The following is a 27688-nucleotide window of genomic DNA, read 5'->3' on the forward strand; positions in this document are numbered from 1 at the left end:
TATCGTGAGAGAGACAGAAATTTTACATAACTTTTTGTATGGTATATTGTTATAATTGTTGTGTTTTATTGTTAGTTATTATTGTTAAGATCTCACTGTGCCTAATTTAAAAATTACCCTTTATCCCTGGTAGGTACGTATAGGAAAAAAACACAGTATATACAGGGTTCAGTACTATCTGTGGTTTCAGGAATCCACTGTAGGTTTTGGAACATTTCCTCTGCAAATAAAAGGGGGGGGGGTGCCTACTGTAATCGATTCCTTTTTATTGCTGAGTAGTATCCCAAACAATGAATTTACCATTGTTTGTTTCATCATGCACCCAATGAACAACATCTGGCTTGTTTCTAGTTTTTGGTATTATGAATAAAACTGCTATTTACATTCATATACAGGCTTATGTATAAACATCAACTTTTACCTCTAGGTTAAATGCTCAAGAATGCAATTGCTAAGTTGTATGGTAGCTGCATATTTAGTTTTTTGAGAAACTGCCTAACTGTTTTACAGAGTGACTGTGTCATTTTACAACCCATCAGCAATGTGTGAGTGGTACTGTTTCTCTGCATCCGTACCAGCTATTTGGTGGTGTTGCTATTTTTTATTTTAGCCATTTTGATAGGTATGTAGGGATATCTCTTTGGGTTTTACTTTACATGATCTCTACTGGCTAATGAATGATGTTAAAAATCTTTTCATGGCTTATCTTTCATTTGTATGTCATCTTCAGTGGAATGTCTTTCACTCATTTTGTAACTGAATTGTCTGTTTTTTAGATTTTCAGTTTGGGGAGTTCTTTATATATTCTAGATACTAGTCCTTTTCAGATATGTGTTTGGCAAATATTCTCTCCCACTCTGTAACTTGTCTTTTCATCTTCTTCGTAAGGTCTCTGCAGAGCAAACTAAAAAAAAAAAAAAATTGATGAAATCCAACTTATCAACTTTTCCTCTTATGAAATGTGCTTTTGGTGTTAAGTATAAGAAATTATTTGCTCACATGATTTTTGCTAAAAGTTAAAAAGTGTTTTATATTTCATGATTCATTTCAAGTTCATTCTTGGAAAAAAAAACACAAGATTCAGGTCAAGGTTAATGTTTTTCACCTATGAATACCTAATTGTTCCAAAACTATTTGCTGAAAATTCCATCTTTCCTCTATTAAATTGATTTTGCACCTATGTCAAAAATCAGCTGGGTATATTTGTATAGGTCCATATCTGGGTTCCCTATCCTTTCCATTTATCTATTTGTCTATCCCTCTGCCAATACTATACTGTTTTGATAACTGTAGCTATAAAGTCAGTCCTGAAATCAGGTAAACTGATGACTCCTACTCCATTATTTTAATAAATTACTTTTATTTATTCAGGTTCTTTATCTTTCCATATGAGTTTTAGAATAAACATGTTTTTATCTACAAAAAAGTTTTCCTAGGATTTTGGTAGGAATTATGTTAAATATAGTAGATCAATTTGAGAACACTTAACATCTTTACTATGCTGAGTCTTCCAATCCATGAACATGATGTATTGTTCTGTTTATTTAGATCACTGATTAGTGATTTAGATCACTAATATTCTATAGCATTCAGCATAAAAATCCTGTAGAAGGTTAAATTTACAACTAAGTATTTCTTGTATTTCTTGCATGTATATATATGATTATAAATGGCAATGCATTTTTAGTTTGTGTCTATATATTCAGCTAGTATACAGAAATGTACTAAATATCTCTAAATATAAAAAGGTAGATGTCTAGATGACTGACTTAGGGCCATTCCTCTTTTCTAATATATGCATTTAGTGTTACAAGATTTCTCTCAACATTGCTTTTGCTGTTCCCCTCAAATTTTGATATGCTGCATTTTTATCCAGATTAATGTATTATTTTAAACATTTCTTGAGACTTCTTTGACCCATATATTACTTAGAAGTGTGTTGTCCAGTTTCCAAGTGATTAGACATATTCCAATTATCTTTCTGTCATTAATTTTTACTTTGATTTCATTGTGGTCAGAGAACATACTGTATGACTTCAGTCTTTTAACTTGGTGGAGGTTTATTTTATGACCCAGGATATACTCTATCTGGGAGTATGTTCTGTGAGCACTTGAAAACAATTTATACTCTTGTTGTTGGATAGAGTGTTCTACAAATGTTGATTAGATTTTGTTGGGTAACAATGTTTAATTCTTCCATATTCTTCCTAATTTCCTGTCAATCTTTTTTATCAGTTGTTAACAGATAGGTGTTGAAGTTTCCAACTATAATAATGAATTTGTCTATTTCTCCTTCAGTTCTATCAGCTTTTGATTTACATATTTTACATCGTTTTTTTTGATGTGAACACATGTATATTGTTATGTCTTCTTGAAGGACTGACCCTTTTGTCATAACATAATTTCTTCTCCGGTAACTTTTTAGTCTAAGTCTACTTTATCTAATATTAATATAGCCACCCTTGCTTTCTTTTGATTAACATTTCCATGATATATCTTTTTCCATCTCTTTACCTTCAGCCTGTCTATATTGTTATAAATAAAATGAGTTTCTTATAGATAACACATAGTCATGTTTTTTTTTTTTAATTCACCCTGCCAATCTGTCTTTTAACTGGCATATTTAGATCATTTGCAGTTAATGTAGTTACTGATAAGTTAGGGTTTATGTCTGCCATTTTATTTTTTGTTTTCTGTTCCTTTATTCCTGACTTCCTATGAGTTACTTAAACATTTTTTTAAGAAATCCATTTTGATTTACCTAGTATGTCTTGAGTGTATTTCTTTGTATAACTTTTTAATGGTTGCTCCAGGTAATATATTGCACATACACAACTTTTCACAGCCTACTGCTGTCATCGTTTTACTAGTTCAAGGGTACTGTGAAACTCTTACTTTTTTTTACTTTCTTTTATCCCTCCCAATTTATAACATAACTGTCTTATATATTTTCTTGGCATACATTTAGAACCATATCAGACAATGTTAAAATTTTTGCTTCAAATGTCAAACAATTGAGAAATTCAAAAGGAGAAGCAAAGTACATTACATTTACCTATATTTTTGCTTATCACGCTCTTTCTTCCTTTTTTATATTTCAAGATTTCTTCTTTTATTGTTTTATTTTGGTTACAGAACTTTTCTTTTAGGGTATGAAATGTCTGGATTTTCTCTTCATTCCTGAAGGATGTCTTTGCTGGGTATACAATTCTGCACAAATGTTCTTTTCTTTCAAAAGGCTTGAAACTTGAAAAATGGGCCACTGTCTCCTGGCCTGCATGGTCTCTAATGTGAAAATCACTGTTCATTTGAATTGTTTTTCCCCACAGGTAAGGTGTAATTTCTCTTTTGCTTCTTTCAAAATTTTCTTTTTGTTTTTAGTTTTCAGAAGTTTGACTATGATGGGTCTTGGTGTGGATTTTGGGGGTTTACCTATTTGGTGTTCATTCCGTTTCTTGAATTATGTAAGCTTGTATCTTTTACCAAGTATAAGAAGTATTCAATCTTTATTTACTTATTTATTTTTGAGTACCTTTTCAGCTATGCTCTCTTCTTCCTCTCCTTTTAAGACCTCAATGATATAAACAGTAAACACTGTCATAGTCCTACTTGTCCCTGGAGCTGTTCAGATTAGATAATGTCTATTTTTCTATTTTCCAGTTCACTGATTCTTTCCTCTGTCATTTAACTGTTTATTCCACTCACTGCTAGATTTTATTTTTGTTTTGTTTTTTTAAGTTGTAAAATTTCCATTTGATTTTTTTAATTAATTATTTTAATAAACATATAATGTATTATTATCCCCAGGGGTACAGGTCTGTGAATCCCAGGTTTACACATTTCACAGCACTCACCATAGCACATACCCTCCCCAATGTCCATATCCCCACCACCCTCGCCCGTCCCCCCTCCCCCCAGCAACCCTCAGTCTGATTTTTGAGATTGAGTCTTTTATGGTTTGTCTCCCTCCCAATACCATCTTCTTTCATTTTTTCTTTTCCTACATGCCCTCAACCCCCCCACATTGCATCTCCACTTCCTCATATCAAAGAGATCATATGATAGTTGTCTTTCTCTGATTGACTTATTTCGCTAAGTATAATACCCTCTAGTTTCATCCATATCGTCGCAAATGGCAAGATTTCATTTTTTTTTTTTTTAAATTTATTTATTTGACAGACAGAGATCACAAGTAGGCAGAGAGGCAGGCAAAGAGAGAAGGAGGGGAAGCAGGCTCCCTGCTGAGCAGAGAGCCTGATGCGGGGCTCAATCCCAGGACCCTGGGATCATGACCTGAGCTGAAGGCAGAGGCTTTAACCCACTGAGCCACCCAGGCGCACCAAGATTTCATTTCTTTTGATGGCTGCATAGTATTCCATTGTGTATATATACCACATCTTCTTTATCCATTCATCTGTTGATGGACATCTAGGTTCTTTCCATAATTTGGCTATTGTGGACATTGCTGCTATAAACATTCGGGTGCACGTGCCCCTTTGGAGCACCACGTTTGAATCTTTAGGATATATACCCAGTAGTGCAATTGCTGGGTCATAGGGTAGCTCTATTTTCAGTTTTTTGAGGAACCTCCACACTGTTTTCCAGAGTGGTTGCGCCAGCTTGCATTCCCACCAACAGTGTAGGAGGGTTCCCCTCTCTCCGCATCCTCGCCAGCATCTGTCCTTTCTTGACTTGTTAATTTTAGCCATTCTGACTGGTGTGAGGTGGTATCTCATTGTGGTTTTGATTTGTATTTCCCTGATGCCGAGTGATGTGGAGCATTTTTTCATGTGTCTGTTGGCCATCTGTATGTCTTCTTGGCAGAAATATCTGTTCATGTCCTCTGCCCATTTCTTGATTGGATTATTTGTTCTTTGGGCGTTGAGTTTGCTAAGCTCTTTACAGATTCTGGATACTAGCCCTTTATCTGATATGTCGTTTGCAAATATCTTCTCCCATTCTGTCAGTTGTCTTTTGGTTTTGTTAACTGTTTCCTTGGCTGTGCAAAAGCTTTTGATCTTGATGCAATCCCAATAGTTCATTTTTGCCCTTGCTTCTGTTGCCATTGGCGATGTTCCTAGGAAGAAGTTGCTGCGGTTGAGGTCAAAGAGGTTGCTGCCTGCATTCTCCTCAAGGATTTCGATGGATTCCTTTCTCACATGGAGGTCCTTCATCCATTTTGAGTCTATTTTCGTGTGTGGTGTAAGGAAATAGTCCAATTTCATTTTTCTGCATGTGGCTGTCCAATTTTCCCAGCACCATTTGTTGAAGAGGCTGTCTTTTTTCCATTGGACATTCCTTCCTGCTTTGTCGAAGATGAGTTGACCATAGAGTTGAGGGTCTATTTCGGGCTCTCTATTCTGTTCCATTGATCTATGTGTCTGTTTTTGTGCCAGTACCATACTGTCTTGATGACAGCTTTGTAATAGAGCTTGAAGTCTGGAATTGTGATGCCACACTGGCTTTCTTTTTCAATATTCCTTTGGCTATTTGAGGTCTTTTCTGGTTCCACATAAATTTTAGGATTATTTGTTCTATTTCTTTAAAAAAAAAAGGATGGGGGGCACCTGGGTGGCTCAGTGGGTTAAGCTGCTGCCTTCGGCTCAGGTCATTATCTCAGGGTCCTGGGATCGAGTCCCGCATCGGGCTCTCTGCTCAGCAGGGAGCCTGCTTCCCCCCCCTCCGCCTCTGCCTACCTCTCTGTCTACTTGTGATCTCTCTCTCTGTCAAACAAATAACTAAAATCTTAAAAAAATAAAAATAAAAATAAAAAAAATGGATGGGATTTTGATAGGGATTGAATTAAATGTGTAGATTGCTTTAGGTAGAATAGACATTTTCACAATATTTGTTCTTCCAATCCAGGAGCATGGAATATTTTTCCATTTCTTTGTGTCTTCCTCAATTTCTTTCATGAGTACTTTATAGTTTTCTGAGTATAGATTCTTTGCCTCTTTGGTTAGATTTATTCCTAGGTATCTTATGGTTTTGGGTGCAATTGTAAATGGGACTGACTCCTCAACTTCTCTTTCTTCTGTCCTGTTAGTGTAAAGAAATGTGACTGATTTCTGTGCATTGACTTTATATCCTGACACTTTACTGAATTCCTGTATAAGTTCTAGCAGTTTTGGAGTGGAGTCTTTTGGGTTTTCCACATATAGTATCATATCATCTGCAAAGAGTGATAGTTTGACTTCTTCTTTGCCAATTTGGATGCCTTTAATTTCTTTTTGTTGTCTGATTGCTGAGGCTAGGACTTCTAGTACTATGTTGAACAGCAGTGGTGACAATGGACATCCTTGCCGTGTTCCTGACCTTAGCGGAAAAGCTTTCAGTTTTTCTCCATTGAGAATGATATTTGCGGTGGGTTTTTCATAGATGGCTTTGATAATATTGAGGTATGTGCCCTCTATCCCTACACTTTGAAGAGTTTTAATCAGGAAGGGATGCTGCACTTTGTCAAATGCTTTTTCAGCATCTATTGAGAGTATCATATGGTTCTTACTCTTTCTTTTATTAATGTATTGTATCACATTGATGGATTTGCGGATGTTGAACCAAACTTGCAGCCCTGGAATAAATCCCACTTGGTCGTGGTGAATAATCCTTTTAATGTACTGTTGGATCCTATTGGTCAGTATTTTGGTGAGAATTTTTGCATATGTGTTCATCAAGGATATTGGTCTGTAATTCTCTTTTTTGATGGGATCCTTGTCTGGTTTTGGGATCAAGGTGATGCTGGCCTCATAAAATGAGTTTGGAAGTTTTCCTTCCATTTCTATTTTTTGGAACAGTTTCAGGAGAATAGGAATTAATTCTTTAAATGTTTGGTAGAATTCCCCTGGGAAGCTGTCTGGTCCTGGACTTTTGTTTGTTTGGAGATTTTTTTTTTTTTTTTTTTTAAAGATTTTTTATTTATTTGACAGACAGAGATCACAAGTAGGCAGAGAGGCAAGCAGAGAGGGAGGAAGGGAAGCAGGCTCCCTGCTGAGCAGAGAGCCCGACGCGGGGCTCGATCCCAGGACCCTGGGATCATGACCTGAGCTGAAGGCAGAGGCTTTAACCCACTGAGCCACCCAGGCGCCCTGTTTGGAGATTTTTGAAGACTGTTTCAATCTCCTTATTGGTTATGGGTCTGTTCAGGTTTTCTATTTCTTCCTGGTTCAATTGTGGTAGTTTATATGTCTCTAGAAATGTATCCATTTCTTCCAGATTGTCAAATTTGTTGGCGTAGAGTTGCTCGTAGTATGTTCTTATAATTGTTTGTATTTCTTTGGTGTTGGTTGTGATCTCTCCTCTTTCATTCATGATTTTATTTATTTGGGTCCTTTCTCTTTTCTTTTTGATAAGTCTGGCCAGGGGTTTGTCAATCTTATTAATTCTTTCAAAGAACCAGCTCCTAGTTTCGTTGATTTGTTCTATTGTTTTTTTAGTTTCTATTTCATTGATTTCTGCTCTGATCTTTATGATTTCTCTTCTCCTGCTGGGTTTAGGCTTTCTTTGTTGTTCTTTCTCCAGCGCCTTTAGGTGTAGGGTTAGGTTGTGTATTTGAGACCTTTCTTGTTTCTTGAGAAAGGCTTGTACCACTATATATTTTCCTCTCAGAACTGCCTTTGTTGTGTCCCACAGATTTTGAACCGTTGTGTTTTTATTATTATTTATTTCCATGAATTTTTTCAATTCTTCTTTAATTTCCTGGTTGACCCATTCATTTTTTAGAAGGATGCTGTTTAGTCTCCATGTATTTGCGTTCTTTCCAAATTTCCTCTTGTGATTGAGTTCTAGCTTCAGAGCATTGTGGTCTGTAAATATGCAGGGAATGATCCCAATCTTTTGATACTGGTTGAGACCTGATTTATGACCCAGGATGTGGTCTATTCTGGAGAATGTTCCATGTGCACTAGAGAAGAATGTATATTCTGTTGCTTTGGGATGGAATGTTCTGAAGATATCTGTGATGTCCATCTGGTCCAGTGTGTCATTTAAGGCCTTTATTTCCTTGTTGATCTTTTGCTTAGAGGATCTGTCCATTTCAGTGAGGGGAGTGTTAAAGTCCCCTGCTATTATTGTATTACTGTCGATGTATTTCTTTGATTTTGTTATTAATTGGTTTATATAGTTGGCTGCTCCCACGTTAGGGGCATAGATATTTAAGATTGTTAGGTCTTCTTGTTGGACAGACCCTTTGAGTATGATATAGTGTCCTTCCTCATCTCTTATTATAGTCTTTGGCTTAAATTCTAATTGATCTGATATAAGGATTGCCACCCCAGCTTTCTTCTGATGTCCATTAGCATGGTACATTGTTTTCCACCCCCTCACTTTAAATCTGGAGGTGTCTTCGGGTCTAAAATGAGTTTCTTGTAGGCAACATATGGATGGGTTTTGTTTTTTTATCCATTCTGATACCCTGTGTCTTTTGATTGGGGCATTTAGCCCATTAGCATTCAGGGTAACTATTGAGAGATATGAATTTAGTGCCATTGTATTGCCTGTAAGGTGACTGTTACTGTATATTGTCTCTGTTTCTTTCTGACCTACTACTTTTAGGGTCTCTCTTTGCTTAGAGGACCCCTTTCAATATTTCCTGTAGAGCTGGTTTGGTGTTTGCAAATTCTTTCAGCTTTTGTTTGTCCTGGAAGCTCTTCATCTCTCCTTCTATTTTCAATGATAGCCTAGCCGGATATAGTATTCTTGGCTGCATGTTTTTCTCGTTTAGTGCTCTGAATATATCATGCCAGTTCTTTCTGGCCTGCCAGGTCTCTGTGGATACGTCCGCGGCCAATCTAATGTTTTTACCCTTGTATGTAACAGACTTCTTTTCCTGGGCTCCTTTCAGTATTTTCTCTTTGTCGCTAAGACTTGTAAATTTTACTATCAGGTGACGAGGCGTGGACCTGTTTTTATTGATTTTGAGGGGTGTTCTTAGCATCTCCTGGATTTTGATGTTTGTTCCCTTTGCCATATTAGGGAAATTCTCTCCAATAATTCTCTCCGATATACCTTCTGCTCCCCTCTCTCTTTCTCCTTCTTCTGGAATCCCAATTATTCTAATGTTGTGTCATCTTATGGTGTCGCTTATCTCTCGAATTCTCTCCTCATGGTCCAGCATTTGTTTGTCTCTCTTTTGCTCAGCTTCTTTATTCTCTGTCATTTGGTCTTCTATGTCACTAATTCTTTCTTCTGCCTCATTTATCCTAGCAGTAAGAGCTTCCGTTTTTGATTGCACCTCATTAATAGCTTTTTTGATTTCAACTTGGTTAGATTTTAGTTCTTTTATTTCTCCAGAAAGGGCTTTTATCTCTCCGGTGAGGGTTTCTCTAATATCTTCTATGCCTTTTTCGAGCCTGGCTAGAACCTTGAGAATCGTCATTCTGAACTCTAGATCTGTCATATTACCAATGTCCATATTGATTAGGTCCCCAGCCTTTGGTACTGTGTCTTGTTCTTTTTTTTTGTGGTGAGTTTTTCCGCCTTGTCATTTTGTCCAGATAAGATGTGCTTTCTCCTCCTCTAGAATTCCGCTGTTCTTGGTGACTGAAGTTGGTTTTGGATGGGTTTCTTGTTGATCTTCTGGGGGAGGGGCCTGTTGTAGTGATTCTCAAGTGTCTTTGCCGCAGGCGGAATTGCACCGCCCTTGCCAGGGCCCGGGCTAAGTAATCTGCTGGGGTTTGCTTTCGGGAGCTTTTGTTCCCTGAGCGCTTTCTGTAGAGTTCCGGAGAACGGGAATGAAGATGGCAGCCTCCCAATTTCTCCGCCCGGAGGAGCCGAGATCTTGCGGTTCCACTCCTCAGTGGCCCTCAGAGAAAAGCGCCCAACCGCCCCGCCTCCCTGGCCTGCGGTTGCGGTCGCTCCGGTAGGAAAGCTGTCAATTGCTGGCACTTCGAGAGAAGTGCCTGGGCGCTTTCGTCTCTGTGGCCTCCGGCAACACTCCGAGCCCTCCCAGCCTGTGACTGGCTCAAGGTAACCCTGGGCTGAGAGCTCACTCCTTGGCTTTGTCGCTGTAGCCGGCTTCCCCGCTCTAATACCTGCGAGCTCTGTGGCACTCAGATGCCCGCGGTCCTTCTGTGACCCCGTGGGACCTGGGGTTATGCTGACCCCGCCTGGGCTTCCCCTGGTTTATCCTCTGGAGCGATGTCCCTCTGTGGAGCAGACTTTTAAAAGTCCCGATTTTGTGCTCTGTTGCTCCGCCGCTTGCTGGGAGCCGGCCCCTCCACTGGCGGTCTGTCCTCCCGTCGCTTTGGATTCACTTCTCTGCAGGTCCTACCTTTCAGAAAGTGGTCGATTTTCTGTTTCTAGAATTGATGCTCTTCTTCTCTTTGATTTCCCTTTGGATTTGTAGGTGTTCACAATGGTTAGATAAGCTATCCAGCTGATCTCCTGCTACCCGATGTCGTCTCAGCCTGCTACTTCTCCACCATCTTGACTCCGGTCTGTCTCCATTTGATTCTTTATACCCTTTGTTTATTTGCGCCATCTTCTATTTCTTTGCTGAGACTCTTATTTTTCAATATTTATTAAAGCATATTTGTAATTGCCCATTGAAGTATTTTTATGATGGATGCTTTAAAATCTTTGTTAGACCCTTCTAAGTTCTCTACCATCTCCGTGTGGACATCTATGACTTTTTAGATTTAGTTTGAGGTTTTCCTCATTCTTAGTATGACAAGTGATTTTCTACTGAAATGTGGTCATTTGAGCTATTATTTTTTTCTGATTTTTTTTTTATTAACATATAATGTATTGTTTCAGGGGTACAGTTCTGTGATTCATCAGTCTTACACAATTCACAGCACTCACCATAGCATATACCCTCTTGAGCTGCTCTCTTATGAGACTCTGGACCTATCTAAAACTCCTGTTTTTAACTGTCCTCCTTTGACATTACTCTGGTACATGAAGAAGAAATACCACCTTGTTACTTCCAGATGGGAATAAAAGTTCAGGTTTCCCCCTTGGCCTCTGATGACATCTGAAAGGAGGAGCTCCTCATTACTGCTGAGCAGAGATTCCTAGCCTTCCATCAAGCCTCCAATGACACCCTGTGGCTGGTAAGAGTAGATAGGGGTGCCATATTACTGTCCCCCAGGTAGCTTCATTGACACCACAAGGATATGGCTTTGTTTACCTCTAAATTGTGGTAAAAGTCCTAATTCTCCACTAGACCATTTATGACACAACCCCAGTGGGGAGGGAGAGGGACACCTTGTTACTGCCAAGCAGAATTACCAGCTCCTTACTTGATCATCTCTGTTACCACCTCAGAAAAGAGGGTAAGCATGTCAAGGCATTTTATTACAGCCCAGAGAGGGTGACAGGCTAGGTTCTTTATTCAGCCTTTGCTGATCTGGGTGTGGGTGGGACCATGCTTTTTTTCTTTGAGATATAGCTGTAGTGGATGGTTATTACTTAAAAATTTTCTGCCTTACTAGGTTGGCCCCTTCCTGGTTTACCTAGAGAAAGTAGGCTTTTCTTGGGGATTGTTTATCTGTGCTTATTTGTATTTATAGGTTGTAGTTCTAGGCTTCTCCAGCACCTAGTCTAATATAAAAGGTAAAATGAAAACCCAAGCAACTTACTGCCATGTAGTTCTTTTGGGTCCCAAGGTTCTTAGCTCATTTACCTTCCTCTTTCCACCTTTCAAAGCTTTTTTTTAAATGTTCATTTTGTTTTACATATAATATTCAATTATACTTTGTGCAAGGAATAGGGAAAAGTGTATCTATTCCATCTTCCTGAAAGTGGAAGTCCTCACTGATTTTTAAATCACTTGCCTCATTCTCATACTTAAATTACTGTCATTTTCTCTCTTCTCTAATCATACTCATGTCCAAAAAATATCTTAATTCTCACTTATTATATGAAGGCTTTTGTAACTACTCTGATTATAATCTATCTTTCTGCTTTTCTTCAAATATCTTTATTCAATGTTTTGGTATTTAATTATATTCAGTCTTCTGGGAGATCCTGGGTAAATCAGTTAATCTCTCTGGTTCTCAATTTTCTGACTGGAGAAAGGCAGATGACACTAGTCCCCTGACTATTTCACAAGATTTTTAATAAGCATTAAATGAAAAAATAGGAATGAAAAACTATAAAATGCCTGTCAAATGTTAGGTATTACTATTATTCCAAATATTCTGTGTGATACTTTTCTCTCCTTAATGAATTACAAATTCTTAGAGTAAGACATTATATTTCTCTAAAAAAACTAGCCCAGATGTTGAGTATTGAACTACCAGACCTAACACAGGTCATAGCAACTGATCCATTATTATTTATCAAGTAAACACATAAACAGCTAAACCACACCCCTTGTTATTACTCTCATGTGTATAACAGGCACACGTACTATTCAAATGGTCTCTGAAATACTTTGAAGTATTTGTCTTTGAAGATAGAGGAGATAAGGTATATTTTGAAGACATCAATGTCAGACAGAAGGAAAGGGATCCATTTCATTCAAATATTTTTTAAAAGTGTGTTCATATATACTGTGCAAGTCACTCTCTAGATGTGATTTTATTTAAATATTCCCTGCTTTGAGAAACTTGAGTTACAATCTTAACTTTAAAGAACAAACAGCCACATGAACTCAAGAGTTCATTTACTCTACCCTCCTTGATAGCAACCTCTTAATTTTTAAAGCTTTACAAAACACAAATGAAAGGACACCTGGCTGCTCAGCAGTTGTTTTGTTTTTCATGTGACTCTTGATCAGGAGTTCAAGCTCACTTTGGGCACTGAGCTTACTTAAAAAACAAAACAAAACACACACAAATGAAAATATCTCTTCTACGTAATTTAACTCCCTAAATCAATCACCTCCTCTTTCTCTGTTCTTGGAAGAAATAAAAAGCAAGTGGTTTCCATCTTCTGTATAAAGTGTTTTGGAGTTACAGAGCCATCAATCTATACTGTTTTCATACAAAAGAAAAAACTACAGTATGTGCTTAAAATAAACAGCTTGGTATCCAAAAAACAGATGTTAGGATTAATTAGTTAAAAATAAAATAAGATGATTCAGAAGATCAAGAAAAGACCCTGAATAAATGAAACCTATTCCTGAATGATGACACTAACTGTAATACTTTCTAATTAACTACCTTTGCTCACCAAGCATCTGTGGATTACAATCTAGTTTTTTATATAGTTTCCACTCAATGAAAAATGGGCTCATCAACCAACTCTCTATTCTGATCCTCTTTGGGATTAATAAATTAGTATTCTGATTTACAGATAACCTCCTGTGTATTGAATAAGGTGAGCCTCTTCTCTAGAGATGAACCACCTCCCAGCATGTTGATAAATATTAAGTTTCTAGTGTGCAAAGTAAAGTAGAGCATTAGACTCTGAAATGTACCACATCAAAGCGTAATCACCTTTGTAAAAAAGCCCCTTCTGAATGTCTAGCTCAGGTGACATTTATGCTGCTCACCTCTTCAAAATACATAAGATGTAAAAATATTGGGAGGTCCACTAACTGTTATCCCAAGACTAATAATGCCAAATGATTTAAATACAGAAGTCGGAGAAAGCAGTTTAACATTTTTAACATTAATAGAGAATACTGAAATCACATAGCGGATCACAAATATGCAAAAATTCACTACCTAAATGTTTTTCACTATTTAAAAACACCAACAATTTTAAATTAAATGATTTTAATTCATAATGCGAAAAAAATTTTTTAACTTTTGGGGAACCGTGCTAAAGTTAGTGTTTTTGAGTGAAGAAACATTTTCGATACTTTCAACATGCCACTTTTAACTTAAGGAAACAAAAGAGAAGGTTCTCACTGTCACAGTGATATTTTACTTACACCAGCACCACTTTGGCAATTGTTTTAATTGAAACATATTAATAATTGCCTGAATATATTTTACTTGGCAACTTCCTTCAAGATATAAAACTGTTTTGGGGCGCCTGGGTGGCTCAGTGGGTTAAAACCTGTGCCTTCAGCTCAGGTCATGATCTCAGGGCCCTGGGATCGAGCCCCGCATCGGGTTCTCTGCTCAGCGGGGAGCCTGCTTCCCTCTCTCTATCGGTCTGCCTCTCTGCCTCCTTGTGATCTCTCTCTCTGTCAAATAAATAAAATATTTTTTTTAAAGATTTTATTTATTTGACACAGAGAGAGAGAGAGAGATCACAAGTAGGGAGAGAAGCAGGCAGAGGGGAAGGGGGAAGCAGGCCCCCGGCTGAGCAGAGAGCCTGATGTGGGACTTGATCCCAGGACCCTGGGATCATGACCTGAGCGAAGGCAGAGGCTTCACCCACTGAGCCACCCAGGTGCCCCAAATAAATAAAATATTTAAAAACAAAACAAAACATAAGATATAAAACTGTTTTGGAAACAATTTAAACAGTATTTTGTGAAAGACCAATGAAATCATCTATCCTTTAGGAGCATTTCATTTTATTTTATCTTTTTTAGAGAAAAAGAATGCGTGAGGTGGGGGGAATGACGGAGAGAGAGAATCTTAAGCATGTGTCAGGCCCAGCATGGAGCCAGATGCAGAGCTACAACTCAGGACCCTGAGATCATGACCTGAGCTTAAGTCAAAAGTCGAACGCCTGACTGAGCCATGTAGGTGCCCCAGGAGCATTTTAAAAATTAGTATTTCCTTCCTATTATTCCAAGACTCCAGCACTTCACTGAAAACATTGGATGTGGGCTCTGTAAGTGCCAAATTCAAAAGAAGGGTCAATCACAAATATAAGCATTTTCCAATGAATTATAAGTTAACTATTATAAATAAATTGCATGTAATAAAATACAAAATTATAAAAATAAACTCTCTAACATTTATTTACTAAATTAGCAAAAAAACCCAAACCAACCCTGAAATAATATTAAGAAATAAAATGAAGAAAAATGAATAGGCAAAAGGAGAAAAACTAATTATTATTATTATTTTTTAAGTAAGCTCTACACCCAGTGTGGGGCTTGAACTCATGACCCTGAGATCAAGAGCTGCATGCTCCACTAACTAAGCCAGCCAGGAGCCCAAAGAAACTAATTCTTAAAACCAAACCAAAACAAAAATCACATTAGTTAAAACCACATATAAGAAAATGCAAAAGTTGGCCAGTTATCAGAAATATAAGAACACAAGGAAGAAAATTCCAAGCAATTTTCCAATTCTAGACAGTCTCTATTACCCTAAAAACTTGCAAAAGCTGTATTTTTAGTTCCCTTTGGAAACAGATGGTAATACACTAGAAGCTTGTGTATAATCACCATACTACCAGTGTGGTAAACTAGAAAGCATGCATGATTATCTAGAAAAGTTACTTAGGACTTTGCCCAAACTGGCATTTTGCTTTTGTGGAGCCACAGTGCATTTATTTGGCTCTTGGCATAACCAATTAATAGCAAAGTTTTAAAGGACTTTGAGGATCTTACTTATGCTGACTTCTAAATGTACCAGTGTAAATGCAGAATTTAATATTCTAAAACACTGTAAAGTGGGTTCTAAAAAGAGCTTAGTAAAATTGCTTTAAAGGTTTACTTTACTTTTAAAAGCATCTGTTGCTCCAGGTGCATGGTTTTTGTCTGGATGAAACTTCAAAGCAAGCCTTCTATAAGCTTTTTTCAAATCTTCATCACCAGCATCTTTGGTAACTCCAAGTACTTCATAGTAATTTTTACATTTGTTTATGCTGTGAACAAAAGAGTGTGTTATAATGTAAATTTCAAGGAAGAACTTCATGCAATATGTCTAATTATTTATTTATTAGAATAGTAGAAAGAACTGTCTGTGGATTATTTTCTCAGTGCCAAATGATAGCTTATCCCATTAAAGGCTATTGCTCCAATCTCTTTTTTGATCACAGACCATTCCTTTAACCTCTTTCCAGTCTAAGGAGAGTTGGCCATGAGAATGTCCTTGGTGCTTTTTATCACAACTAGAGAAGTAAAGCAAAACCCATAACAATCACAGATGAAGGACAGAGCACACACCGAAACTAAAATGAGAGGACAAGAACAATTTTACAGAATTTTTAAGTGCACAAAGAAATTCCAAAACTCTTCACAAGTATGTCATAGCTAAAGATTAATTAATATGAATTGCATTCCAAGATTTTTGTTGTCACATAACGTAGACCTACCAAATATCAAAGCAATAGTTTAGTGCATGTAAAACAATTACAAATACCTTATGGTTTAAATGTCAAGGCAAGTTAACTCAGCTCTGCTATACTAAAGAGAACTCATCTGTGTCCATCTAAGAAAAAGAAAATCTCATAATAATATAGATCACAGGACTCAAAAATGGTTGTTAGACCCAATTTTCATTATGATTAGCATACTTCTGAAGATTACTTACACAGCTAATTAAAGATGTTAATGGTTTAAGCCCAGAGTCTTTAAAGTATGTTAAGGAAAAAAAAAATACTCTGAATGGAGCAGAGAACATTAATACTTCTAAATACTAATATTCTCCTAAAACCTAATAATTCTCCTTCACTAAAATACAGTAACATTTTAAATATTTTCTGTGGAGTACTTTATGACTTTGGATGTGTTCCATGTGTGAGTAGCTTAAAATAGTAACAGGTGAAAAGATCTAAGGCATAATTGTTCACCGACAGCTAAAGAATTGCAGTGACTAGAAGTTCTCAAAGGAAAGATACAAAACTGATCTTATTTTATTACTGAAACTATAAGCCATGACAGTGCTTGGTACAGGGTAGATTCTCAGTAAGTATTTCTGAAATAAATAAGCCTTAGCTCTCCTTTTACAATGAAAACATTCAACATTTGTCAAATGAACAAAGGTAAAAAGAAAAGACATGTTTAAGATATAGAAATTTTTTTATAATCACCTATCAACAAAAGTCTGTTACGCAGTTTTTATGGCAGTAATAATTAAAATTGTTTTTTTCTACTTTAGATATTTAATAAATACTAACAATCATCTTTATTTCATAAACGTGGTATTTCCTTTATTTAATCAACAATATTTATGGAGCACCAATTATGTCACAGTGCTCTGGGCACTTGAGATATATTAGTGAATAAAACAGAATGATTCCTGCCTTTGTAGAGACCCATTCTCCCAGATATGTTTAGAAACTATGTGATAGAGAAAAAGGGAAAGGGGACATTTATAGAACACCTACTGTGTGTCAGGCACAGGTCCACAATCACATATCCATGTTCCAATATCCATAAAGCTCTGAAAAATGAAAGTTATTCTATAATTTGACTGCAAAAACCTGACTTGAACTCTTTTAGAGGCAAAATTTGACCTGAAGGGACATGAAGCTCCTTTAGAGTTTTCATTTATCCCATTTAAGTGAGTATTTCTACATGTTGCTGTAGAAATGTTACTATTAAGTAATGGGTTGTTTGCCAGATGTTAAATGTTATTATGTTATGTATAATATAACTCTCCTTATTACCTTTCTAAAATAGGAACAATTCTGAATTTCAAACTGTATCTGGTCTACAAAGATTTCACACAGAGAGTTGCAGAATCTTATTATGTTAATTATTTTATACAAACTGTCTCACTTACTCCTCATCAGGTAGATGTTGTTTCTATCTAACCAATGAGAAAATCGAGGCTGAAAATGGTTAAGGAAGTTGCCGAAATTCCTATAACGAAGTAATAGATGGGAACTGAAATTTATTTCTTCAATAAAAATTTACAGATCATCTACTTTCTGCTATACACTGTTTCAGATGCTAATGGTGAACAAGACAGTAAAAAAAAAAAAAATCCCTGCTCAAACTAAATTTACAATTGGGAAAGGGATGAGCAATGAACAAATTATATAAGTAAAATATAAAGTACATCACATGGTGATAAAATTTAGAAAAAACTAATGTGACAAAGGAGATGAGAGAATGGACAGGGAGGCCAGCTATTCTAAATAGGTTGATTAGGAAAGGCCTCACAAGTAAGGATTCAAACCTCAGTCTGTCTGACTTGAAAATCCTGCTATCTCAGAAATTAAAACAAGGAAAAGGAGTTCTTCAGACATCAGAGTAACCCACCTCTTCCTTTCTGTTTGCTTTTCCAGTCACTGTTTAAACAGACTACTCTCATAGGTATTTTAAAATGTTGGTTTTGGTGCCTAAAACATGCCTTCTCTGCCTCCCTTCTTATTTAGTTTCTACAATTTCTTCAGACCTCAACTTAGCCTTTCATTTTCTTAAGAACTCCAATTCCTCAAGACTAGGTTTGGTGTTCCTTTTCTATCCCCCTCAAAAACCTCTGGACGTGAGCCCTCTCCCAGCAATTACCACAGTGTACTGAAGTTACCTTTTCTGACTAGTCTTCTATTGTAGACTACAGGTCTCTTGAAAGCAAGGATTATGTTTTGTTCACCATATGTGTTGAACGGATGGATGATGAATGGACAGATGGATGAATAGGTCCAAATATAAGGGCAGAAATGGTTAGGATCTAAAAGCCAAAGGTGGTAAGTGCTATAATAAAAATGAAGTTGGCACCAAACATCATTTTGGAATAAAGGAGAACATAGGAGAAGAGGAGAAGGAATAGAATAGAGTTGTGAATATGACAGATAATATCTGAATGCAGAAAACAAAAGGAAGTGATAAACAAAACACTAAACGATTCTAGTCACTATTACTTGGTTTACATGCATAAGATGATTTATTATAACCAGATTAACCCTCCAAAAATTGTTCTGTAGAGATTTCCTAAGCATAAAAGTCTAGGCAATAGAAAAAGGCAGCCCAAGAGAGGACTGCTGGATAGTGTAGGGAAAATTAGGTTGGAATTCACAATCCTCTAGAGATGGGTCATAAAGCTAAGAATTGTCACAAAGACAGGGAGTCTGCTTCTCCCTCTCCCTCTGTCCACCCCCCATGCTCTCTCAAATAAATAAAATCTTTAAAAAAGGAAAAGAATTGTCACGAAGAGAAAAAAGGTAGGAAGACAATTATTTCACTAATTCTTAAGTGTAGCTAGTTTTACCATATCCTCCCTGCACTGAGTTTTTCATCATATATTAGAAGAGAAATTTTTTGAGAAGCTAGCAGAGAGGTATAAAGTTGAAATCACCAATGCACCAGTTGAAAACCACTATATATTTCAAGTAATGCTCCACATACATTTACCTAATTTTTCACAACTGAATGAAAAATTACCATTCATATATTTATTTTAATTCATATTTCTATTTATCATTCCTTTACCAATTAACTGCATTTGTCATACTTTCTACAGTTCACTCCTTACTCAAAGAGTCAAATCTTCTTCTCCATCTTCACCAAAGAATTTTTTAAAAAGAGATAAAGAAATTAAGAAGAGGTAACCTATTACCTACCCTGGAAGGAAATAATGTACATTCAGGCCAGAAAGACTAACTGCAAGCTCAGCAATGGAGAAGTACATCTAGTTCAGACCCTATGTCTTCTTTTATGTGCACAAATGCATACTGGGTAGGGCAGGAAGGTCCTCTTTCAATACTTTTTTGCATGTTAGAGCTGATCATTTAAATAGACTCCAAATTTAACTGGTGTTCAGGGAAATACTTATTTATTCCTGAGATAAAGGATTATTTACTTCATAAGTTTAGCAAAATGATTTCATTTCAAGAACTACAGCTTAAATCAAATCCTAACAAATCCCCACAATTCAAATGACATAATAATTATACAGAAATGTTCCTAATTGATAAACAGAATGATGACCCTGTTAATGCTTTTACAATGATCTTGTAAGTTTTTTAAAAATAAAAGATGGGCCTTTTTTCAATGAGAAATTAAAAACTTCAAATTAGATCCAGGACACTTCTCAATAACATATTGAGATATAATAATATTGACTCTATAATATTAATATATAATATATTGAAATATATTTTCAATATATTTCAACTCAAAAACAGTGTTTAGTTACACAGAGCATTATCTTTACAAAGTCATACACTTTTTCTTCAGTCCTACTGTAAACTAGCTCTAACTTATGCAATGGATGCAGTATTATTGCATGGCTTCTCCCATTGAGCCAAATTGTCACCGAGCAACTTGTTTGCATAATCCTGCTAACACAAGATAACACGGCTTTCTTCAGAAAAAATCCCCTGTGTATAGGTAAAACAAAAAACAAAACCATATAGCATCTAAGTGTTTGCTGGTGATCTGTTACCTCACTTAAGCAACACTTATGAAGGCTTATATAATGAGTAAATGTTACATAACTCAGCTAAGCAACTCATATAAGTTATCAACTGAAGTACTCTGAATAACTCAGGGATTCTATTAAAGAATGTTCCAATCACATTTAGTCCTCAAAAGAAAAAAAAAAACTTCATTTAATAAGAAGGGATAAGAAAATTATTGACCAGAGAAACAATTTCTAATACAGCTGTACTACTAAGCTAATACTTATACCCAATAAGAATTCATGGTCTGAAATTTGGCTGGTCCTCAGTGCTAACAGGCAATCCTTCATTCCCTTTGTCTTTCCCCTCTGGAAATTTCCCATACTTTTACAACTCTCTTCAGGCTTCCAGTCTCACCTTTTCTCTTCTCTCAGGTGATAACCTCATCTCTAGTTTCACAGGGAATATAGAAGCCAACAGACAGAAACTCCCTCAACTTCTTCTTTCGATCTTTCCAAATCTGGCCATATACAAAGTGTATCTGTACCCACCATCATCTTTCATAATTCCATTCTCAAGATATTCTGCCTAAATATTCCAAGAGACAGTAAAATGAAGCACTGCTCTTCCTTCATTATTTCTACCATACGTTGAACTACTACTCTTTTCATTTCAAGGGGAGAGTAGAGGAAACAAAGAAAAAAAGATTTTTAAAAAATAGCACCAAATTTAGGGGATACTGTTCTCCAAAATTTTCAACTCTAGTCTTCGGTGATATTTCAAAATATAAAAGTAGTTCTTTGTCTTTTCTTTAATCACAAAATGATTCTAAACAAAATCACATATAATACAATTAACTTTATTTAGGTCTTTCATTAAGAACATACTCTCCCAGCAGAAGTAAATTTTAGAAGAAAATACAATTTGTTTTCAAGTAGATGTGGTTTCCTAGAACACATTTCAGCACACCATTTAATTAAAGCTTTTTCTTGAAGAAATTCAAAAGGAAATGTCCATTTTTTCATTCACTTATCTCACATATTCAGACAACTCTCACCCAACATTAGTTATAAAAGTAGTTAGCAAAATTAACTTATATCCCAAAAGTGCTTCACTACCATTCATGCTAATCAAATACCCTTAGCATGGCTTCACCATGATTAGGAAGTCTTTTTTCTTTTCTTTTTTTCCACCAAACACCAACATCTGTGGCCACACTCAGATAAAATGTTACAATCAAACTTTAGCATCTAAATATGCAGGGAAAGAAGAAAAATGTAAATACATTGATATTTGATTAAAATGACTTCAATTCTAAATTATGGTAAGAAAAAAAAAAGAATGAACTAAAAAGCAATGGAGAAAAAAGGATGAGGGAAAAAAGGAAATAAGATCAGAAGAAAAATAGATAAGAAAACGTAAAGAGAAAAACAATGTAGTTTTAGCTGCTTTTCACTTGAGCTAGTTCACTGTACTACAATTCATTCTCCATGTGAATTATCTGATTAATCACTGTTTAGAGTCCTTCAACCTTACACTTTAGTTTCCCTGGAGAGCAACATCAGTACAATATCAATACAGCTTCCCTAAGCTGTAGCAGAAAACAAAACAGCATATTCTGTAGCGTTTCATACTGAAAGGTTCATTTTATTTCCAGAAAATCTTTTCTTAATTATAAAATCAGTCACATCAGATCCCCAAAACCCAGTTCATAATTTTCTAACTCTACCTAATTCTTTGACTTTAAGTAGAGTGTACCATGAGGTAAAACTAAAAACACAGAGGCAGAATAATGACAGTAAGAAAAATATTAAAAGAAGAACACATTATTATGTTTGCATATATATATGTATATGTATATATATGTGTGTGTATATATGTGTATGTGTGTGTGTGTGTGTGTATATATGTATGATGGCCTTAAAGAAATAGAAAAAAATCGTGCTACACTAATACAAGTAGGAATTTGAAAATGCTGTTGCTATTTGTCCTCAATTTTCCTTTCATATGAAATTCTCCTACTTTCCTGTATACAAAGACAAAACAATTCTTTCCCTCTTTTATTACAGTTATCTAAATATCATACCGCATCAAAAAATTGAAATAATATTTCCCCAAGGAAAAAAATATCTGGAAGGAACTTTTTGCCTTATAGTTACTTTAAAAGATGAAACCTTCCATCGAGTTGGTACTTTATAGACTGATTTGATAAATAACATAAAGCATAAGACACCCAGAGTTTAATTCTTCCACTAAATTATAGTTCACACATTTTTTAGGTGTTAAAACATCAAAAAGTACGTTAGTATCAATTATAGGTGAGATATAAGTTATATTTATCCCTACCTGAGAACTCCATCTATTTGGTCTTTGGTGTAGCCCTTTCCACTTTCACTGCTACCAGATGTGCTGTCCTTTGTACAATTAGGCTTGTTTTGATCACAACTTGATGGTTTTCGGCAGTGAGGGCTATTTCCAGCAGTGCTTCCATTTTTCATAATTATTTCCAATAGTGCTGTAGAAATATCATGTACATACACATGATCTTGAGAAGAAAGTTAAAAAGCTGAAAAATTAAGAATCATGTACTCCAAAAGTATTCACCACCAGATCTTTTAAGATAAAATATATTTCCTTATGACTGTTTAGAGACCACTAATCACCATTTAGAAATAGAATATTAAGGAATTAAACTTAATAACTCAAAATTGTTATCATTTAATTCCCTATGGCACAATTTCATTTGTCTTATCATGGTGAAACTACAAAATTCCAAAAAAAAAGAGACAGTCACTAAAGAAGCCAATGAGATTATCTATAAAGAAAGAGAAATTAGACTTTCTATTTATTTCCCAACAATAATGGCAGCTAAAAGGCATGGTAACAATACCTTCAAAAAGCTCAGAAAGAGTAACTGTCAACTTGAATTCTGCACTTATTTTCTAGAAGATGCTCAAAATTAAAAACATTTCAAAGAAACGAAAATGGATAAAATTTACCACTAAGATTTCACTAAAGGATACTGTATTATATATACGTTTTGGGCAGAAGGAAAATGCTTCCAAGATAGGTGAAAATGTAAAAGGGAATGGTGAGCAAGTACTGTGGTAAATATATGAATAAATCTAAACACAGAGTCTATAAAACAATAGTATAGTTACGTCTAGGATTTGCTTTAAAATACTGGAAGAGCATAAAAGAAAGCGTAGAGAAAACATATATGAAATAAGATTGGCCATATATATTCACAAAGGTTAAAGATGAGAGAACAATAGGAATTGATTACACTATTCTCCTTCCTTTTGTGTATGCTTGAAACTTTCCATAAGTTAAAACTAAACATAAGAGGGGCCTAGTGGCTCAGTCAGTAAGCATCTGGCTTCAGCTCAGGTCATGATCTCAGGGTCCTGGGATCAAGTCCCAAATCAGGCTCCCTGCTCAACGGGAGTCTGCTTCTCCCTCTTCCTCTCCCTCTCTCCCTGTACTCACACACACCCTCTCTCTCTCTCAAATAAATAAATAAAATCTTTTTAAAAATGTTTAAGAAAAACTTAAACATTAAAAAAAAAAAAGAACTAAAAGAAGAAACAGAGAAATCCACCTTGGTGGTAGAAGATTTTAACACATTTCAATTGAACACAATTTATCACAATTCAATGTCAGTTATTAACTAACACTAGGTCATTGAAAAAAATCACCAGGATACAAAAGATATAAATGTCTAATTTATCAAGCTTGATCTAAAAGATATAACATTATGCCCAACAACTGGTGAATATTCATTCTTTACAGACACACGAGGAATAAAAACACTGACTACATTATAGCTAGACCATAATGTTATTCTCTTTGAATTTCTAAGTAGTCATATATTCCACAATCATATGAGCACAATGCATTTAAGTAAAAAATCAATTTAAAAATTTAAGTTGAAAGATCACAAATGGGTTAGAACAAAATTGAGACAATTTGTATACCAAAGAAATAATCGTAATAGAAATGAAAAAATTAAATCGAACAAAAATGAAGTTAGACCCCTTTGTCACATGATATACCAAAAACAACAACAACAAAAACAGACCACACACCTAAGCGTGTGTATGAAGAAAATACAGAAGTAAAGAAAAATTTTCTTCCTAGAAGAAAATATAGGAATACATCTTTGTGACCTTGAGTCAGGCAAAAAACATTTTTAGATAAAAGTACAGGTGACAAAGAAAAATAGAGAAACTAGACTTAATCAAAATTAAAAACTTTGTCCCCTCAAAGACTATTACCAATAAAGTAAAAAGACAATCCACAGAGAGAACATATTTAAGAAATCATACATCTGAAAAAGACATATACCCGAGAAATAAAAACACACATCTACACAAAAACTGGTTCACAAATGTTCATAGCAGCATTGTTCACACTAGAAAAACATTGGAAAGAATCCAAATGTTCATCAATTGATGAACAGATAAAATGTAATATGTCCATACAACGGAATATTATCAACAATAAAAAGAAACGAAGTACTAAGGAAATAATCAACAAAAACTAAAAGGCAGCCTATGGAATAGGAGTAGATATTTGCAAACAACATATCTGATAAAGGGTTAGTATCCCAAATCTATAAAAAACTTGTCAAAGTCAACATCCAAAAGACAGATAATCCAGTTAAGAAATGGGCAGAAGACATGAATAGACATTTATCCAAAGAAACCTTTTAAAAAAGACATTTTTTCCAAAGAAGATATACAAATGGCTAACAGACACATGAAAAGATGCTCAGCATACTCATCATCAGGGAAATAAAAATCAAAAGCATGATGAGATACCACCTCATACCTGTCAGAATGGTAAAATCAACAACACAAGAAACAACAGGTGTTGTTGAGGATGCAGAGAAAGGGGAACCCTCTTGCACTCTTGATAGGAATGCAAACTGGTGCAGTCATTCTGGAAAACAGTTTGGAGGTTCCTCAAAACGTTAAAAATAGAAACTCTACAATCTAGCAATTACACTATTAGGTATTTACCCAAAGGATACAAAAATACAGACTCAAAGTGATACATACACCCTGATGTTTATAGCAGCATCATAAACAATAGCCAAAGTATGGAAAGAGCCCAAATGTCCATCAACTGATGAATGATAAAGAAGATGTGGTGTGTATATTCATATACATATATATATACACACACGTATGTGTGTGTACACACACACACACACACACACACACACACACACAAAATGGAATATTACTCAGCCATCAAAAAGAATGAAATCTTGCCATGTGCAACAATATGATGCAACATGGAGCAAGAGTGTATTCTGCTAATGAAATAAGTCAGTCAGAGAAAGATAAATACCATATGATTTCACTTATACATAGAATTTAAGAAACAAAACCCAAGAACATATGGGAGGGGAGGGAAAAAAAGAAAGAGAGGGAAACAAACCATCAAAGACTCTTAATGATAGAGAACAAACTGAGGGTTGATGGAGGTAGGTGGGTGGGGGATGGGCTAGATGGGTGATGGGTATTAAGGAGGACACTCGTTATAAGCACTAGGTGTTACATGTAAGTGTTGAACCACCGAATTCCATTCTTAAAACCAATATTGCATTGTGTATTAACTAACTAGAATTTAAATAAAGATTTGGGTGAAAGGGGGCGCCTGGGTGGTTCAGTCAGTTAAGTGTCTGCCTTTGGCTCAAGTCATGATCCCAGGGTCCTAGGATCAAGCCCTGCATTGGACACCCTGCTCAGCAGGGAGTCTGCTTCTCCCTCTACCCCTCCCCCACTTGTACACATTCTCTTTTTCTGAAATAAATAAAATCTTTGGGGAAAAAATGAAGTACTGATATATGCTACAACATAAATGAATTTGAAAACATGCTCAGTAAAAAAAAAAGTCACAAATATTGTATGATTCTACTAATATGAAATGTATAAAGCAAGCAAATGTAGAGAGAAGAAAGTATTATTAGTCATTGCCAAGGGCTAGTGGGGAGGAAAAGGAGGAATTTGGGACAAATGAGGATTAACTGCTAATGAGTATAGGGTTCTTTCTGAAGTGAAGAAAATGTTCTAAAATTGTTTGCTGCAATGGTTGCACAACTGTGAATGTACTAAAACCCACTGAATGGTATACTTTATTTATTTATTTTTTAAGATCTTATTTATTTGTTTGACACAGAGAGAGAGAGAGAGAGACAGCAAGAGAGGGAATACAAGCAGGGGGAGTGGGAGAGAGAGAAGCAGGCTTCCCGCTGAGCAGGGAGCCCAATGTGGGGCTCGATCCCAGGACCCTGGGATCATGACCTGAGCCAAAGGCAGATGCTTAATGACCGAGCCACCCAGGTGCCCCTGAATGGTATACTTTAAGTGAATGAATTATACATATGTGAACTGTATCTCAATAAGGCTGTTTTATATACACACACATACACACACACACACACACACATATATGTATATATATTAAAGATCTTAGCAGTGCTGGCAAATTTGTAAACATATAATTGCTTATTATTTATATCATAATAAAAGTTTATATATGTGTATACATATATAAGTGTCTTTGTGTGTGTGTGTGTGTGTATTTCTTTCTACCATATCTTTTCCCTAGCTAATGCATTCAAGAGGGCACCAAAGACATAAGAAATTGTTTTTATAACACCTAGTTGTAGATGACACAGAAAGGCTCTTAGACCACAACCTATTAGTTATTAATAAGATAATATATGTTATTAGTTAATTTTTAACTATAGTTTAGTTTGTATTTAATGCAGTCATAATGTTAACCCTGAGAGCAGAAGCCAGCATGGTCTAGAGGTTACAAAATCCTCAAAAATTTTGTAAGAATTCTGGGAAGAAGGATGTGACACAGCAGCTAAAATTTTAAATCTCTGCTAATTGCCTTATAAAATCTGGGCAATTAGATAGCAAAATCCAAACCCCATGCACAAAATCCCCAAATACCAGAAGGTGTGGATGAACTAAAAGTTATGAGATCTATGTGGGTTTTATCATCTGTGTGGGAAGTAGAGCACAGTAACAGGGCATTTGCTGGTCCACAGAACAAAAGAACTCCAAAATAACCAAAAGGGACTTTCTATATTACAACACAACAGCAAAAACTGAGAAAAGTATGTAAAAAACATGAGTTTTGCTCACTACCGTAGCATGTGAGTGACAGGATCCACAAGAAACTCTTAAGGGAATAGAAACTCCAGGCACTATAAACACTCAAAATTAATCAGTTAAAACTCCCATCCAGAACAAAGCCACAAGAACAGGACCCAAACTGAATAGGACAGTGGTAGAAGAATAAACTCCAGATTAAGTGAGGAAGGAGAAAAGAGAGAGAACTTATATAGCAAGGTGACATATTTTCAAACATTACCCAAAAACTGGAGAGGGATCTCTGTGTATTTAGAAAGGCTAATTAACTTCACATAAAAATGAGTATAAAAAATTAGTAAAAGAAAATGGTAGAACTGATATCTGATACAAAGTTATTGTGAGAAAAAGAGTGAATAGGAATAAAATAAATCTCTGAAGACAATGAATACATACCACAAAGACTTACATACCGCAAATAAAAC

At 35.7% G+C, this 27688-nt stretch overlaps 1 protein-coding gene across 1 annotated transcript in view; it reads right to left on the minus strand.

Annotated features, from left to right (window-relative positions):
- The window catches only part of DNAJB14 (DnaJ heat shock protein family (Hsp40) member B14), a 55555-nt gene that overhangs the window by 16200 nt on the left and 11667 nt on the right, over positions 1-27688 (minus strand). Inside the window, exons 2-3 of the mRNA XM_080796944.1 lie at positions 22435-22603; positions 15518-15663 (exon numbers count right to left, since the gene is read on the minus strand). Of these exons, the coding sequence (XP_080653070.1) occupies positions 15518-15663; positions 22435-22603 (315 nt within the window). The remainder of the gene's footprint in view (positions 1-15517; positions 15664-22434; positions 22604-27688) is intronic.

The sequence above is a fragment of the Martes martes genome (genome assembly GCF_963455335.1).
Source record: "Martes martes genome assembly, chromosome: 2".
NCBI classification, from domain to species: domain Eukaryota; kingdom Metazoa; phylum Chordata; class Mammalia; order Carnivora; family Mustelidae; genus Martes; species Martes martes.